Genomic DNA, 19,001 nt, shown 5'->3' on the forward strand with positions numbered 1-19,001 from the left:
CCTTGGTGGGCACTGAAGTATGATTCAGACAAGCAGCCACGACCTGGACTTAGGTACTTGCTCCTGAAAGCTTGTAAGAATGAATCACTCAAGGAGATGGCAGCAAAGGGGGGAATTTTCTCTTGATTCATAGGGCTGAACTCCATGCCAATGATATTTTGGTGCAGAGATTTTGAATGCTATTCTGTCTATGGCTTCACCATTTCTAAGGACATTGCTACAGCTGTATGGATGACTCATTGGGATAGCTTGTGCAAGTCTATGGCCCTGGAGATGGTGTGTGTGTGTGTGTGAGAGAGAGAGAGAGGGAGAGAGAGAGGGAGAGGGAGAGAGAGAGAGAGAGAGAGAGAGAGAGAGAGAGAGAGAGAGAGAAAGAGAGGAGGGGGTGGCTTTAAGGAGAGGCAAGAAAGCAATGCTGCAAAAATTGAGCATTTGTACAGACAACTTTAAGTTTTCTTTTTCTTGCTCATCACATTTGGGGACTAATTTTCTACTTTTCTGCTCACTAGGAACTTTTTTGAGGAGAATGGAGTAGGGTGACATGAGTCAGACAAAGAATAAGAAAAGAAATTTCAAATTCATTTAAAATTACATTTTGTCAGTGGCTCAGCGAAAGGCTGGAGATATTGGTTAAGATGAGGCTGTAACATTACTTTACATTCTTATGCTCCACAATTGGAAGAGGTCTATGGCTTGGAGTAATTAATGATGACTCCAGTGATAGAGGTGGTGGTCATAATCCATTCAACAATGTATTGAGCACCTACTACATGCCATCACTGACCTAGACACATGGGATTGAAATGGACCACCTTTAATAAACCTCTGCCACTGGAGCTTAAATTCTAGAAGAATCTGGCAAAAATGGGGCTAGCATTCCCCTTCTTGTTGGAAGTATTTTCTTCTCATAAATTCCTAGCCATGAAGGGCTTGTTCTCCATTAAGTGCCAGTATGGGCTCGAGATTCATAAAACTTTATCTCTTCCAAAGCTTGAAGATTGTTATCAGCTTAAAATGTTTATATGGGCAGAGCAATGGATTCCGGTTCAGATGCAGAAGCTGTGTATGTGCGTTGAGGGGTGGGTGGGGGCGGTGATAGTGTACAGTGGGAAGAAATTCTACAACCCTACTCTCCACCGATACTTCCCAGCTGGGGGAAAATACACCTTCATACCCGAATTGCTCCCCTCCAGCCCACTTGCCTTTCCCCCCTTCTACCTCCACTTCGCTCCCTCCTCCCTTCTTTTCTAAATCCCTCCCTCTCCTCCTTCCTTCCCTTTCCTTTGGTCCCTCCCCACCCCCTTCCCTCGCTCAGTTCTTCTCTCCTAGGGCTCCCTTTCTCTCTAGCCTCTTTCCCTCTCACCCTCTTTCTCTCCGTCCCTCCGCCTCTGCGCCTGGCCCCCACCTGCAGGGCACGCGGGGGCTGGGCGGGAGCTGTCCACTCGCCTGGGGTGCTGAATGCAGCAGCGGCGGCGGCGGCAGAGATAACTGGCAGGTTTCCTCGCTCCACGAACACTGTTTCCAGCCCTCAGACAGTCAACTCGCAGCCCACACCACCTCTCCTCCAGCACCACCCCTTTGGGACCCGAGCCAAGGGGGCAGCGGTCGAGGCAGGCGGCGGCGGGTGCTGAGCAACGGGCGGAAGACGAGACAACACCTGGCAGCAGCCTGGCATCTGATTTGCTTCCTCTCCCCTGTTAGGGGAGAAATATATTTATATACGGTTTGGGGGAGTCGCGAGCGCCCAGCCGAGAACCAAGTGCGGACTCCATCCCACCTGGGCCACCCTGCTTGGATCCCCTCTCCCCACCTTCCACCGGCACCACCGCAGCCCAGCCTTACCTCGCCGCATCCGCCGAGAGAGGTAGCAACAGCGAGCCCAGCCAGCCAGAGGCGGTGGCGAGAAGGGAGTGGCGGCGGCGTGGGGGCTGGGGGCGAAGAGAGCCGGGGAGGCCGCCCTCGGTGGGGGTAGGTAGCGGGGCCAGAGCCGCGGGGAGGACCCCGCAGCCGCCCTCCTCCGCTCCCACCCCATCCAGGAGCACGCGCTCCGATCATTGGAGAACCGGATTATTGCTGCTTCCACTAGTACCATCTCATTTTGTTTTATTATTATTATTAGCTCCCTCTCCCACTCCTCAGCCTCCCCCACCCTCCGCCGGCCTCGCCTCTGGTTGCATGGCAGCGCTGCCCTGGCGCGGGGGCTCAGGGCCGGCCCCCCGGGAAGGAGGAGGACCATGAAGCCTGGAGGCGCAGCCACGCCGGACCGCGAGCGGCAGCCAGAGGAGCCCCCGCCCCGGAGACACCCAGACGCCGCCGACCAGCAGTCGCCACCGCCTTCGCAGCAGCCTCGCCGCCGGCCGCCGCGGGCAGACCCAGAGCCAGACCAGGAGGAGGGCGACCACCGTCCAGCGGAGGACGGCGAGGAGGAGGAGAACGCGAGGCCACACAGCTGCCCGGACCTGCCCTTCCCCCGGCTCTCGCCCCTCACCCTCGCCGGAAGGGACCTTTGATGGAGCCCAGGGGAGGGGTCCGAGGATTTACAGACTGTCGCAGGGTGGGCTGAAGGCTGAGGTCATGTAACTACTTCCTTCTTTCCCTTTCTACACGCCCTTCTTTTCTGCCCCTTTTCTCTGCTCCACTGCCTCTCGCCTCCCCCGCCTTCCTCCTTACACACCCTCCTTCCAGGAAGAAGGCGCTTTGCAAGGGTTAAACCATCTTGTCTTTTCCCCCTTTCTCTCCTCCCCTTCCTCGGTTCCTTAGTTCCCCACCTTTATTCTTCCCATTAGCTTTCCCTTGTTTGTGCAGCCCTCCGGCTGCAGGCAAAGCACAAGACCCTTGGCCACGTTCACCTGTGGTCCCTTCCCCCCACCCAACTGCTCTCTTAAAAGCAACACCGGTGCTTCTGGGGTTAATTGCCCCAGTTTCCTGCCCAGGAGAATTAAAACTTGTCCCAACCCCCTCTCCTTCCTACCTTACAATCCTCCTCTCTTGATCACCCCCTCCCACAACCAATTTCTGGCTACCTGAGGAAACAATTTTACCCCTCTCACACATGCAGTCTTCAATTCTTCATGGAGCTAGTGTGCCCTCATCCCAGCTCAGTCCACTCCAAATTTGATTTATAATCTTCCCCACCTTTTTATATCTACAAGAAAGGTTGCCCATTTTCTATGAATTTGAGAACAACCCAATAATCCTCTCCTGGGGAACTTTCTAGCAATTAGACTTACATCTCAAGGCCCTAACTGACTATCCTCAACATTTTTTTTAATCTCCCCTCCCCCTCTACCAGTGCCCCCAGGTCAAAGGCAGAAAGGAGGCTCCCTGAGCAAAGCCTAAGATTGGGTTGAGGTGGGGTGGAAGCAAGAGAAGCTTTTTTTGTTGGGCTTTCCAGGCAAAGTTCAGAATCAGTGACTCGCAGTCTTCAGTCCCGGGACTACCTTATTTGCTAATTGGAGGAACCAGTGAGAAAGCAGACTCCCGCATAACACAGATACTCTGTGGACCCCTCAAAACCATCCTATCTTCTGCAAAGACTTCAGCTGCCCCTTCCGGGCTCCCGGCCTCCCGGCTTCCACTGGGCACATGCTGATGCCCCTGAGTGGGCTGCTTTGGTGGTGGTGCTGCTGCTACTGCTGTGCCTGGTACCGCTCTGGACTGTGCACCCCAGCTCCCCAGATGTTGCGCCACCAGGGTCTCCTCAAGTGCCGCTGCCGCATGCTCTTCAATGACCTGAAGGTTTTCCTACTTCGACGTCCCCCTCCAGCACCCCTGCCCATGCACGGAGACCCTCAGCCCCCAGGTTTGACCGCCAACAACAATACCCTTCCGGCTCTGGGCGCCGGAGGGTGGGCAGGCTGGAGGGGCCCTCGAGAAGGGGTGGGCAGGGAGACCCCTCCTCTGCCACCTCCACCACCTTTGCCACCTTCTTCCGTGGAAGATGACTGGGGTGTCTCGGCCACAGAGCCGCCTGCCTCGCTGCTCAGCAGTGCTTCCTCAGATGACTTCTGTAAGGGGAAGGCGGAGGACCGCTACTCACTGGGCAGCAGCCTGGACAGTGGCATGAGGACCCCGCTGTGCCGAATCTGCTTTCAGGGGCCGGAACAGGTAAGGCCATTTCCTCCTTTTCCTGCTTCCTTGTAGTATCTCCAGATCTCGCAGATTGCTACTCGTCTGCGTGCTCTGGGGAACCATTACGTTGTGTCTAATGTGAGGACTGTAAGTTTTAAGCCTCTCAAGGATGTTCCTTTTGGTTAAGTTTGCCCCAAGAGGGTCTGGATCCTGGTGGAGACTGTTTGGTGGCTCGGTTGTATCCCAGTGTTTGCATTTTCCTTCCAAAGCTCGTATCTTCAGTTCCATGTGAAAATTCCCCAAGTGTCATCAAAATAGAAGATCCAGAAGCCAGGAGCAACAAAATGACGGAACTCGGTGGTCCACTCACACTTGTGAAATGTCCTTTGGTCTGATTTATTGTGAGTGGCATTTTCCCCAGCTCGTCTTCAGTCCCAGATTCAAACTTCTTCCCTCCATGAAAGTGAGCAGAGATCTTGTCCACTCTCCCTATTTTTATAGACTGAAACCCAATGAACCTGTGCCTGTTCCTTCATGGAGAGACTGTTCCCCCTATTTTAGATTGCCTTCTCAGCAATGTGTTTTAATCACTGAAGAGGAAATGAAGAAGGACTCTAGGTCCAAGGAGACTACAGTTTGCTAAGACACTTCTTGGCAGACTTGTGTTTCCTAGGTTGAAAGCTGGTAGGTAAGTGGGGTGAGAGTGAATTTAAGGGAAATAGAGAAACTAATAGAGAATCTTGTTGTATCTATTCCCCTTCTCAGGCCTGAAACACATCAACTGAGATGGTCCCTTCCAGTCTCCCCATCCAGGGTAGAGGATGGCAAGTACCTCACAGACCAGAGTCTTTCCGAGTCTGAGAGATCTCACTACCCCATTCATTCAGATTTTCACAGACGTGCTTACCCCACCCCTTTGAGCTCCACTTTCAGTCTACTCTCTGCAGTGCTGGATAGCAAGTGCACATTCTTCCAGAGTCATATTGTGGCAACTCTTTCCACAGAATCCAGATCTGAACATCAGATCTAGTTAGTCATTCTGGGGAAAGAATACTTACTTGGGCCCTGGGCCGGGTTATGTTATCACATCAGCCACTTCTTTGCAGATTTCCTGGATGTGGAGGGAAGACTTGTAGGTGCTCTCTAAACAAATGGCCATGCTGGCGTCCCGAGTAGTCCTGGTGTTTGGTGGGGGCTTGCTCTGTAAGAGGCAGGCCTGGCTGACATTTTCATTCATTTATTTCTGCTCTAAATGGAGAAAGTACTTCATGTACAGGTAATGACTGAGGCCACACCCTGGGCATTGTGAGGGAAGGTGATGCAGATATCCGGATGAATAGATATCTCTGAGAGTTTGAGGGCTGGATTCCTTCTTCTTGTGATGAGGATTGCCTGAAGTCCCAAATAAAGTACTGCCCAGAGTTGAGGACTTCGGTTAGGGGAGAAGGTCCAGGGTCCCTACTCCGTGCCCTTTTTCCAGCCCTCATGTCACCTCCAGTGCTGAGTCTCCTGCAGAGACACAAGGCAGAGTGGCTTGGCTGAGAGCAAGAGGGAATCTTGCTTTGGGGACCATTTGGTTAGGATCTTGCCCCAATTAAGAGCCTCATCCATTCCCAAAGAAAGAATTACTTAGTTTCTTAAGTTCTTAAGCTATTTCTTTCTTCTCCCATTTGGACTGGCTCAGGGCTGCATATCACATGGGCTGCTGGAAGTACCCTAGTACATAGAGAACACCATGATTTGGAGCCTACTTTGATGGGCATGTGCAGTCCATACAGCTTTATGTCACTGGGTTCCTTTTCCACTTCTGTGATTTCAAGCCACCTTTTTCTGCTCACCCTTCTTTTATGATATTTGTTGAGAAGATCCAGGAGATAATGAGCATGAAAATGCCTTGAAAGGAATTAATAATTGCATGCATTTTGATCATGAAAAAGCAGTATTTTGTTGAGAAAAGAAAAAGAATGACATCATTAAGCATATTGTGAAACACTTTGTGTGCTACAGGGTTGGGTCAGAGATTAAAATATTTTCTTTCTCGATTATTCTCATGAAGAAAGCATTGACTAAAAAAGCTAACAATACTGAGAGAGGAAGGGACTCTGTTATTATGTGGGAGAAATAGGATATTGTGACAGCATTAAGACTGGATCAAATCAAGTATTTCCTGCATATTATCATTACATTTTGGGGTTTGCTTTATCTGTGCAGGAGCTATGAGATTATAATGAGAACGTGTTATAGAAGTATTAAAGCAATGTATTATAGCTTAGATGTATGGAACGCATTTCTCCACTTTCTTCATTTTCCCCCTCAGCATTTCAATAAGTAAGGGAGACAAAAGAGGGAGGAGATAGGGGAAAGTTTCTAGAGAAGGGAGAGGAAGAGTGGGGGTGGAGAAGCTGAGATTCCAGTATCTTAGTTTCTTTCTGATCAGGAAGAGAGCTGTCCAGCAATTGTCCACATGTGACCCTCAAAGGCATGCAGACAGACTGTAATCTCAGGGCTGAATGTCTTGGTCTCTTCCCTGCAGTCAAACAAAGGGACCAAACTGCTCCCCTGTCATCTGCCACTACTCCAAGGGCTAAGACTGCCAGGCACGAAGATGTGATCTCTTCCTGCCAATATACATGATGAGGGACAACTGAAAGATCCAGCTAGTGTCATATACTTATACAGAATTTTATACCAGTCATTCATAAATGCATTTAATGCACATGAACTCAGCATTTACAGTGTGCCAGATGCTGTTCTAGGCACTGAGTATCCAGGAATAGACAAAACAGCTGAGATCTCTGCTCTCTTGAATTTGACAGTCTCTATCACTAGAGAAATTGACAAATAAACTACTAGATAAATCAAGTGATTTCAGATGGTGTTGACTGCCTTGATGAAAGTAAAACAGGAAAATGAGTCAGACAAGAATGAAAGGGGGCGGGGCTTGGGAAAGAGGCAGCTATGTTAGATACAGTGATCAGGAACAGTCTTCCTAAGAAGGTGCCCTCTGAGCGGACACCTACATGATGAGATGCATAGGTCTGAGGAAAATCATTTCAGGGGCTGGGAACTGCAAGTGCAAAGGCCTCAGGGCGAACAAGCTGAGCATGTTTGAGAAACAGGAGGAGGACGATGAGCAGGTGTGAACAAATGCTTTGAGAGACAACTTGGCTTCACCCTAGAAAGCTGACCAAGTCCCCACTCTCCTCCTCTCAGCCATCTATGCAGGTTGGGTCAGGGTCAAGATTCATGAGAGTATGAGACAAGAGCCCACTCACCAATCCTTCAGTCTCCATGTCTAGTTCACTTTGAGGGACAGTGAACCCTGGTGGGTTAGCGGAGGACTCATGGGCCCCAGTTCTGGGACCCAGCTCATGAAGCCAGATGGTCCTAGTTTGAGGTCTGAGCAAATTGTATAGCCTCTCTGTGCCTGGGGTTCTCATTTTTAAAGTTGGAATAATGCTGATAGCCCCCAAAGTATAAGGCCATTCTGAGCATCAGTGCTGTCACAATGTGTTGTTGTTGTCGTCTCAAATGCAAGAATGCTACCCCTGCCTCGTTAAAAGGAAAAATGTGCCCTGGAGCCCAGTCTGGCAGGAGGAGTGCTATGGTTGTGATCTGTGTTAGTGGGTTGTTTTCTTGTGCACTCACAATGGTCTAGGCACAGTGCTGCTCCTCTGCTTCCACCATCAAAAATATTAAGTGCCCACCTATGCCTGCTGCTCTGGCCCTGCCCTCTGGGAGCTGCACAATCTAACCCAGACATCACGGAGGCTGATAGGGATCAAGAACACACAGACAGCAAGTCGAAGTGAATTGCAGTAAAATTGGCTACAGGAAAGGGATGTATGTTTAAAGGCAGCTAGTGTGTGGGGTGCCAATGCAAAGAGGCTAGTGGGAGAATTTGCTACTTTTTCTGTAGTCAATCAGAGAAGGCTTCTCCAGAGTGGACGCTAGATACCAAATGACATGAAATAGACTTAGACTGAGTTTAGAAAGCTAGAAGCAGGCTGGCTGTGTTGCTCAGTAGTTTAGTGTTGACCCATGCACCAAGAGGTCACCAGTTCAATTCCCAGCCCCTTTGTTCAGTCTCATGCCTGAAGAATGTGCAGGAGGCAATGGATTAATGTTGATGCTTCTCTCTCATTAGTGTTTCTATCTCTCCCCCTCTCTTTTCCTCTCTCTAAATTAAACAAAAATATTGAAAAAGAAAGAAAGCTAGAAGCATAAGAGATGTGAGACACATGAGTACCTCAACAAAGAGGTAAAACTGGCTCGTAGGCTGGGCTAGCAGTGGAGCACTTTGAGGTGGATACAGAAATAAAACCCATCATGGTAGTGGTGGTGGCAGGACACCTGTAATGGAAATCAGGAAATGAGTCTGAAAGAGATCCATAGGTTTCCTCTACCTCTTCCTCTTCCTGGGGTCGGCCTCTCTGGAGCTCTGCATTCAGAAGGGGCAAGAGCAGTGTGGAATATTCTAGCCAGTGTTTGGGGTTCTTGGGGAATAAGAGAAGGGCTTTGGAGGTCCCAAGATGCAATGAGAATCCTGGAAATGGAGATCAAGTTGAGCATTTTAGAAGAGAGACAAATGGTGCATTATTTTCTTAGCACTATGGTTCACTTTTGCATTTTTGAGAAGGGTGCAGCTGAAGAAGGATCAAAGTGGGATCCTGGGTTTAACAAAGGCAATGCAGAAGGACTCAGATCCCTGGAAATAGCAACTTACATGCACACACAAACACCCAAATAAAGCATTGAGTACAAGTGTCTCCCTTCCACAGACCGAATTAGGGATTGGAGTGGGAGAGACACCTGGTGTCTTGACAGTTGTGGAATGATTCTCACCTCAGTTGTCAGTAGATCCTCTGAAAGTGTGCCCTAGGGGTAATCCTTCTTTACTTGCCAGCCTGCATCTCCTTGTGGTGGGTTGGCTAATTTATTGGGGATGGCTTCTAGCTGAGTGCCCCCTACAGAGTTACTTAATAAAGCTGGTAGGGCAGGAGGGAACTATGCATTTCAAATCAGTCTTGGAGAAGGAGAGATACTAGAAAATCTCTGTCTGTGTGTCTCTCTCTTTCTGTCCCTTCTCTCTTTTTCAGTTGGTATGTTGGAGAAGCCCAGCTGTGGCCTGAGAGTTGAGGGAGGGAGAGTAGTGTGAGGGGGAGAGGATACTAGAAGAAGTGTGGGAATGAGAGAGCTGCTTCTTCTTTTTTAAAAATATATTTTATTGATTTTTTTACAGAGAGAAAGAGAGAGGGAGAGTTAGAAACATTGACAAGAGAGAGTCATTGGTCAGCTGCCTCCTGCACACCCCACCCCACCCCACCGGGGATGTGCCCACAACCGAGGTACATGCCCTTGACTGGAATCGAACCTGGGACCTTTCAGTCCGCAGGCTAACGTTCTATCCACTGAGCCAAAGCGGTTTTGGCCTAGAGAGCTGCTGCTTATTTGCTGGAAAGGAAGCCAAGTTGGAAGAGAGCCCGGATGTAAAGGAGCTGGCCAGTGGATACTGTGGGACCCGAGCTGAACACCACTCCCTTCTGAGATGTATCATATGTAAGCTAGACTCTACATGTGCAATTACAATATGTTTAGTACACATGTGATACCTTCCTCTGCATATGTGAAAAGTAAACGAGGGTGCACATGGAATTGTCTGCCACGTGAAAAAAATAGGCAACATTGAATAAGTTACAATTTGAGTTTCAGGTAGATGCAAACTCAGAAAAAAATGGGGGATCTGCAAATATGAGCTCTGTTCCACTCCACGTGATCTAAGCCCACAAGGGGGACTCATGGGCCCCAGTTCTGGGACCCAGCTCATGGCTCCAGGAGGATTTCTCCTAGACCCATGCTCAGAGGTGTTGAGGAGGACAGATCAAATCAGTTTCTTCTCTTTGGAAAGGTTTCTTTGAATGTGGTTGAAGGAAAAAAAAAAATCAATGTCAGATTCTCCAAAAGAAGCTTCTTGAAGCCACTGTAGCAGCTAACATAGGACTCCACACACAGGAGGGCTCAGTACTCATTAATCCTTTCCTCTCCTTCCTGCCACATGTTCATTCCAGACTAATAGTGCTGTATTTGGTCCCTAGTGTACACATAGTGGAAGGTACATTTGTGTGTGTGTGCGCACATGTGTGTGTGCATCTATGAATGAAAGTACCAGGTGTAGGAACTTTAATTTATATACACCCTCTACCCTGTCCAGCCGCATGTTCTGATTCTGTAAGGACAAATAGTGATGGTTCTTGTCCTAACAATGATTACCCTGGCTGGACACCACTTGGCCAGCAGCACAGCTCTTCTCATTCTATTGCCTGGCAATGGGAAGTACAGGGGCTTTGAAGTCAGAAAGACATGGATTTAAATCCCAATGGGCGATCTCGGGCAACTTATTTAACCTCCCTGGACTTAGCTTTCCTTGTTTACAAAATAGGAATAAAATTCTGAGCTTGAATACTTGTCCTAAGGCATGGATGCGATTTATGAAAGTTCGAGACACAGAGCAGCTGTTCATTAAATGGGAGTGGTAGTTACCCCATTCTGTAAGTGTGGTTCAGAGGCTGCAGTGGGGCTCCTAGATCACACTGCTGCCTTTCCTATTTCCCTCTCTTATAAAAGCATTAAAAAAATCAGATGCTGTAAGGCTGTGCTGACCACAGGGAGCCCCAGGCTGTGTTTGTGCCTGACATCAGGGATGCACATTCAGAGCCAGTGTTTCTGTTCAGCAGACTGTTGCCTCTGTACTCATGACTCATCGGAGCCTGCCTGGGTCCCTCATTCTCAACATAGTTGTCTTTATCCATCCTCAGCACCACCACATTTCTGACAGATCTTTATTAAACAGCACTCTCTTCTGGGTATGAACTGTGCAGAAAGACGTTTTCCTGGGCTCAAGTCCCTAGGGGCAGCAGCAGACCATGCACCCAGAGGAACATGTAGGGGAAGTGGCAGAAAAACACACAATGTTTGCTCAAAACGTGACAGCAAGATGTTTGCATTCAGGTTCATCCCTAGACTAATTTTGGAAAGTCTGGGATGGGATGGCTACCCCAGACAGGCGTGATGTTAAATAACACTGATCATCAAGTGATAACATTGTTCTTTTCAGTTTGCTCTCATGCCTTATGATTATGTCCAGGATTTAAAAAAAAAATAATTAGAGTGGTAATATGTCTTTAACATCTTTCTAACACTTGTCAGCCTCCTTTGTAAACAAAGAGAGAAGGCGTTAGGCTTGGAGCCTTGGGTGCACAGTAATATCTAGCTGGAATCTGTTAATCTTGTTTGTATTTGTGTGTGTTTGTTCTTTTCAAAAAATTAATAGGCTTTACTTTCTTTTTAAAGCAGTTTTAGGTTCAAAGTGAAACTGAGCTGAAAGTATAGAGTTCCCATATACTCACCTGCCTCCCAGTCCTCCCACCTCCTCCCCAACCATCAACATCCCGCACCAGAGTGATGCATTTGCTACAGCAGATGAACCAGCATTGACACATTGTCACCCAAAGTCCGTAGTTTACTTTGGTTCACTCTTGGTGTTGTGTATTCTAAGGGTTCAGAGAAATGCATCATGGCATGGATTGAACATTATAGTGTCAGACAGAGTAGTGTCATTTCCCTAAAAACCCATCCATTCATCCCTCCGCTCCGACCTGGAACTCCTGGCAATACAGCCTGACCTTTTCCAGACTGACATGTAGTTGGAATTACACAGTTTATAGCCTTTTCATATTGGCTTCTTTCACTTAGTAGTAAGCATTTACAGTCCCTCCCCCGCACCCCCCATGCCTTTTCATGTCTCTATAGCATATTTCTTTTTAGCTCTGAATAATATTCTATGATATAAAGGTACGACAGCTTGTCTATTTTTTCTTTGGTAAATGATACCAGTTTTTTTTTTTTAATTTATTTATGGTAGTGGCAACAAGTTTCCTTTGTTGCCACTACCATAAACTCATTGAAGCAAAAATATGAGATACTTAGAGAAAAACGTTAAGTCTAAAGAAAATAATAGTATAGATGCCTCGTGAATACGCTGAGAAGTAGAAACCACTGAAGTTTGGGTAACATTGACCTGGGCTGAACACTTTATAATAACAGTTCAGAAACATCTATGGGCACCAAGAAGTGCCCAGGAAGAGGGAAGATGCGTAGCCCCAGGCCTCTGTCTCAGGGTTGCCCCAGAATCTGCATTTTTAATTCAATTTGCGAATTCTGAAGTAAGTGATCACTTCAGGTACACTGTGTATGAGGCAGGACATTGTGGAGGTAGCTAAATGGGGAGAAGAAATCCCTCCCCCAGCCCTGAGATCCCCAGACATTACAAGGAACAGGGGCGTGGGCACTGGAGGAGGGGAGCACAGGGACCATGTGACTAGGAAAGGAGTGACATGTCACTCAGGACTGAGCAGGACAAGATGCCTCTTTCACCTCTTTGTCCTGCCTCAGTGACCTGAGAGCCACAAGTTCCAGATGGGATAGTCACAAGGAGGAAAAACCTAACCCCATGGCACTGTAACAGGGGAGTTGCACCCTTTACTTGTGGTATGTCACTGAGACCTGGGACTCTGTCTGTTGCCCTGCTAATGTTAATTTCCCTGACTAATCCAACCATCAGTTCCCACTCCTGAATTGTATTCGGAGGGGATTCTTGAGTGAGTCTCAGAGCAGGCCCACAGATGCGGCACAGCTTGCTCCCTCACAGCTCACTGAGTACAAACAATGAAGTGCTTCAGCTCAGGAATGACATCACCATCGCCTGCAATTCGTGGGACCTAGAAACACAGCTTTGAAATAACAGCAAGAGGGCTGGGGAGTGTCATCCTCTTGGGTGCCTGGACAGAGAGGAAATTCAGGTGTGAGTGAGCTCAACAAGTCTCTCAACAGTATTAGCATCTTCCTCTTAGGGTTGTTGGGAGAGTTAGATAACGCACTGTCTGACCCACAGGAGGAACTCTGTGAACAGTTTTGTAACTGTTTACTCATTTGTAAGAGGAAGGGGTTGTACTCAGGAATGTCTGGCCCCTTCCTGTGCTGTTATCCTCTTTTATGCTACAGCAGGTATAGGAGTCATACCTGCGGCTGGGATAAACCCACTCCTTCCTCTGTTGATAGGATAAGTCTCCCTGGAAGAATGGACTTTGAACTGGGCCTTAAAGATGGATCAGAGAAAGAATTTGGAAAATGGAAAATGAAGACTGTTCTAGGCATAGGAACAATGGAAGCAAAGAATCAGAAACACTTTAGGAGAAAATTGGCACATTGGATAAGAGCCTAGGGCTTTCATATCCAAGCAGAACTGCTTTCAAATACCAGGATGGCTGTGCAGATGTGTGACATTGAGCAAGTCACTTACAGAATTCTCATTCCCTCCATTGTAGAATGTAAAGCACATCAGTGGGACAGTTGGAGACACTTGAATTAGGTGTGCAAGTTAGTTGATAGTATCAGATCAACGTGATGTCACTGGTTTTGATCACTGTGCTACAGATGCTAACCACTGGGAAATGAAGTGAAGGGTTTGTGGGAGCTCTTTGTGTTACTTTTATAATTTTTAAAAATGAATCTGAAATTATTGCAAAATGAAAAGTTAAAAAATAAAAATGGCTTGGATGGGAGCTATTTTCATGGGAAAAATTAGGAATTGCTAGTATAGGAAAAACAGCCTGGGTTTGATAGTTACAAAAACTCTGGTTAGAATCCAGGCTCTAGCACTTCTTAGCTGTGTGGCCTTGGGCAAATCGATTAAGTTCTCTGAATCATACTGTCTTTTATCGGTACCATGAGCGAATACACAGAACTACTTCCTAGAACTGCCATGAGAATTTCAGAAAACAGCACCTACATCGGAGCGTGCTCCTGATACCCATTAACTCTCTTTCTGGTCTTGAAATACAAACATTCAATGAACTTACCATTTCTTTCTGTTATCTCCTCCCCCCTCTATCTGAGGATAGCAAACAGGCCTCCCACATACCTCAGGTCTGAGTGTGTGTGCTAAGTGCTCTGAGAGAAACACCTGAGCAGTAAAAAGGTATGAGTGGGCAGGAAAGTTTCCCCAAGCGGGGATCTTAAGCCTATAAACAGAGTTAATCATCAGCATAAACAGAGTCGGCCATTATGCAGTGTTCTTTCACACTTTTAACCTCACACCCCAAAGGCAGCTCTCTGGCACACGGGGTGTGGGGTTATATATTTTGATTCATCCCGTGGTGATCCCTCCAGGAGCCACAGATTTAAGCTTCCATGGAGCCATGTGCTACTTTAGAAAAGCTTCCAGGGCTGGGGCTCTGAGTTCTGCAACATGTTTAGAAAACAGCTGCCCAAAGCAGGCAGCTGCTGGTGAAGGAGAGCAGGTGTGCCTGAGAGTGCGGAGGTGTGCACTCCTGTGGTGTGCGTGTCGGTGGGTGGGAATGTGCGGGTACTACACAAGGGGGTGAGGGAATGGGCATGTGTCTGCACGTGGAATGCCACTATTTACTATAGAAAAAAAGGGCACTCGAGGGTGAGGGTCTGTTTGGCTTTTCCTGCCTTTGCGCATCTTTGTTCCAGAGAGAGCTCAGAGAGTCTAGACTTTGCAGTCCATGCTGCCATATTTACAATGTTTGCTGTCTTGTTTTTTAGCTTCTGACACCCATTAAGTGTTTGCCAGATAAAACAAAATTTGACACCCCTACCCACAAAACCAACCAACCAACCAACTCACCCATCCAACAGTGGGCTCTGGAAGAGTATGTGCTATGTGTTCAAATGTTCTTCCCCTCCCCTTCATAAAACATAGAATGAGGTTCCTCATGATTTAAAGTAATCGTCAGCCTTCCTATAAATGCAATTCAAGTAAAAAAAATGTTTGTTCATTTGACGGCTGCAATTTGCTTACAAATAAACCAGTTACTATAGATGACCCAGGACTGGCCATGTGTTGAAACACGCTGAAACCGGCTGAGGGCTACATGGTTTATTCTACTATTTTCTCTATTTGATAAGCCTTTGTGCCTACTTGATGCTGCTGCTTCCCAGCCCCTTGCACAGAGACAGACACATGGAGGTTAATTGATGGGATTTCATTGAATGAAGGAACCAGCACTTCTAAGCACTAACTATATGCACACACACAAAAAAAACACACTGTAGCTCCTAACTATAAATGTTAATTGGGGTTATTGAGTGCTAAAGAAGCAGAAGACCTTACTTTGAGGGTGTGTATGTATGTATATGTGTATGGTGGTGGTGGTGTGGGGTAAAATCAGTTTTAAATGTTAATATGGGTTGGCCAACCATTCCAGTTTGTCCAGGGGCCGACAAACTTTCCAAGATGTGGGACATCCAGTGCTAAAATGGAGAGAGTTCTAGACAAACTTAGACAGTTGGTAACCCACAAGAATGCTCCAATCAGCTACACAGTAGAATGCTACATACAGGACGACACCTCTGACACTCAGTGTCTGCTAGCTGTAAGTGGGTAAGCACTTGGTGATGGATTAGCTCAGTGTTTCCCAAACTTCTCTCATGATGAGAATCACCTGGTGGAGTTGTTAAAATACAGATTCCTGAATCCCAACTAAGAAGTGCTAAGCTAGAATTTTTGGGAACATATAGGTAAAATTGTATACTTAATTAGTGCTCTAGTTACAATTTTACCTATATGTTCCCAAAAATTCTACCTTAGCACTTCTTAGTTGGGATTCAGGAATCTGTATTTTAACAACTCCACCAGGTGATTCTCATCATGAGAGAAGTTTGGGAAACTCTGGATTAGCTGAAGGGTGCCTGTTTTTACACTTCAGGAGATAGCAGCCATCAGCTGTTTGCATCAGGCTGCTTAGAATCAAGGAGGTGTGCCGGAACCGGTTTGGCTCAGTGGATAGAGCATCGGCCTGTGGACTGAGGGGTCCCAGGTTCAATTCCGGTCAAGGGCATGTACCTTGGTTGTGGGCACATCCCCAGTAGGGGGTGTGCAAGAGGCAGCTGATTGATGATTCTCTCTCATCGATGTTTCTGACTCTCTGTCCCTCTCTCTTCCTCTCTGTAAAAAATCAATAAAATATATATTTAAAAAAAGAATCAAGGAGGTGTGATCTCTGAAACCCTCCACTTTGATCTTACACAGGGCAGGAAGGACGGCTTAAGACATTAGATTTCTAGCCCAGAGCCTTTCAGACTTTTATATGCATACGAATCACCTGGAGTCCTTGATGAACCACAGGATCTGGAATAGAGCCTAAGGTTCTGCATTTCTACAGGCACCCAGGTTCATGGGTACTTCTGGTCCATAGGCCACACTCAGTAGCAAGGGTCTCAGTAGTTCTCATCCTGAGCTGGCATATTAAAACTATTAAAACATTCTACAGTTGCCCAGCCACAAACCCAGACCAATTAAGCCTGTCTCTAGGGTGGGACCAGGCATCAGTATTTTTAACTGTCCCCACATGATTCCAATGTGCAGACAGGGTTGTGAATCCCAGGGAGAGGAAGGAGAGAAAAATACCTTGTGATGATAAGGGCTGATTGATTGGTCCAGATGGGCTAGGCTGTGCTGTCAAGAGATTTATTGGAAGTAGAATCAGAAATCTAAAAGAAGGAGCTTATTTTGGAAAGCCTAGGCAAGATTCTTTTTTTTAAAAAAAAATCAGGACATAATGGTTTGTATCCTTTGGCCATTTAGGTCTAGTAGGGAATCAACAACACATCTTGACCCCTCTGGGTGATGGAGCCCAGGGTGCAACTCTGGGGAGGGAAGGGAGCCACTGACCTGGAAGTAGCTGAGGGGAGAGAGCATGGGTCTCCAAAGCCAGCCAATCACAGCTTTCACAGACCAGGTTATCCAGACTGGCCCTCCAACCATTCAGAATGAACCTTATTTCCTTGCTTATTGATGCTTCCTAGCAGCTGTTCCAAACATTTCCCACTTTCATCAAGTGTCAACCTCATTTTCAGCAGATGACCTTGCCTCTTACTTTGAGACTATTGGAACCAATCATTCACATTCCAGCATCTCCCCCTTTCTGCCTGCCATGAGTCCCTCTTCACTTCTGCAAATGTCTGTCTTACTGTCATTTATAAGCTAAATGACCTCAGGAATGTTGTTTGACATTTCCAACCTTCAATAGCATTACCTGCAAAGTGGGATACTTTTCTCACAGGGCTGTTTTCAGATTGGTTGAAATTTATAAAAATAATATAAATAAAGCCAGGACCAGTTTGGCTCAATGGATAGAGCGTCGGCTTGGGGACTGAAGGGTCCCGGGTTCGATTCCGGTCAAGGGCATGTACCTTGGTTGCGGGCATATCCCCAGTAGGGGGTGTGCAGGAGGCAGCTGATTGATGACTCTCTCTCTCATTGATGTTTCTGACTCTCTATCTCCCTTTCTCTCTGTACAAAATCAATAAAATATATTTTAAAAAAAGAATATAAATAAAGCTAGGTGAAATTTAAAGAGGCTGGCGCAGGTTAGGAACTCAAATTTAGCTTCTAGCCTCCTAATTCATCAGACACTCTTCTACCAAGCCTTCTATGGCTCCTTATTGCATAATGAATGAAATATTTCAACTCTCACCCCAGTGCCCTATGGGTCCGTCAAGTTGGCCACAGCCTTCTATTTAAGCCTTTACTTTCCACAAATCCCTGTCCTTCTGGACTGTGGGGCAACTTGCCATTCCTTCCCCAGACCCACTCATTCCTGTCTCTTTCTCTGGGGCAGTGCCTTCTGCCTGGCTGGCTCTTCCTCTCACCATTGTCAGCACATTAAGGTGTTGCAGAAAGAAGGGGATCACAGGAGCCCACCCACCAGCTGTTGGCCCCATGGGAGACCTGTAGAAGCAGATGTGCTCAGGCCCAGATGCAGCAGACATCAAGGGCAGGGTAACTGTTGTGCATGGTCACCAGCATGGACCTGGGATTCAGTGCAGAGAGGGAAGGGGCATAGGGACCTTCCAGCAGGCATCTAGAAAATAGAGCCTCAGTCCACCCCAACTCTCCTTGGAGGGTCCTTGTCCATGACCCAAATTTGCTCTTTCCTCGGGCTGGAATAAACTCTAGAATCTCCCCAGAACACCTACCACATTCCTACTCTACATAGATTCATATCCCTTTCCTCACAACTCCATAGCCATCCTAAACCAGTTGCAGCCACTTCACCTCCCTTGCTGGTCCCTCTGCAGGTCTGCCTTTCTCAGCCAAGCCAATTCCTGAACAGGACAGGTGCCAATTAAAGTATCAGAACATAGTTGCATCCAAAGGGGTCTTTTTCCCTCTTGGAGATAGGCAGTTCTAGGTTCAACTGGCCGCCCTCTCATGTATGAGACAGGGCCATTGTGAGCACCCCACAGAAAACTCATGCTTGTTTTTATCTTTCAGCTGGAGGGAATAGCATGAACCCTCTTGGTGGCTGTGAGGATTAACTGTAATTTAACCTGTTGAGCCCAGCCAGCTTCTGGAGTCCAAAGGCTAGAGGGTTCTCAGGCTTGTGTGGGCAAAGATACACATTTTTTTTTACCTGGGCTGGCTATATAATTTTTTTTTAATTGAAAGAACACAAACATGAACACACACACACACACACACACACACACACATACACACACACACACACTAGAACACATTGTTGAAAAATTGGAAGATCCAGAATCGTTGGGCCTCTTTCTCCCAAGAGACAACTATGAGCTGTTGCCGCTAATTATGGCAGTTTGCTGAAATCTCTCCCCAACCCTCTTATGTGATGCTCTGTGTATATGGTTGATATTCAATATGGCTGTAATATCGCAGTTCTTCTGTGCCGACTTGTGAGCAGCTTTTGTGCGGGGCTCTTCCCTCGGGCTCCCCCACTCCAAACTCACTGAGACCCAGACACAATAGGGGATCTCTGGGACCCAGCTACTGGGTAGCTGACTGGCTGGTGCCTGTGCAGGTTCAGCTATCAAATGTTTTG

At 47.2% G+C, this 19,001-nt stretch overlaps 1 protein-coding gene across 1 annotated transcript in view; it reads left to right on the top strand.

Annotated features, from left to right (window-relative positions):
* Positions 1–3,585: 3,585 nt before the first annotated feature.
* The window catches only part of MARCHF4 (membrane associated ring-CH-type finger 4), a 66,697-nt gene continuing 51,281 nt past the window's right edge, over positions 3,586–19,001 (top strand). Inside the window, exon 1 of the mRNA XM_036421194.1 lies at positions 3,586–4,107. Within this exon, the coding sequence (XP_036277087.1) occupies positions 3,586–4,107 (522 nt within the window). The remainder of the gene's footprint in view (positions 4,108–19,001) is intronic.

This window comes from Pipistrellus kuhlii, unplaced genomic scaffold, assembly GCF_014108245.1.
Source record: "Pipistrellus kuhlii isolate mPipKuh1 unplaced genomic scaffold, mPipKuh1.p scaffold_m20_p_7, whole genome shotgun sequence".
Taxonomy (NCBI): Eukaryota; Metazoa; Chordata; class Mammalia; order Chiroptera; family Vespertilionidae; genus Pipistrellus; species Pipistrellus kuhlii.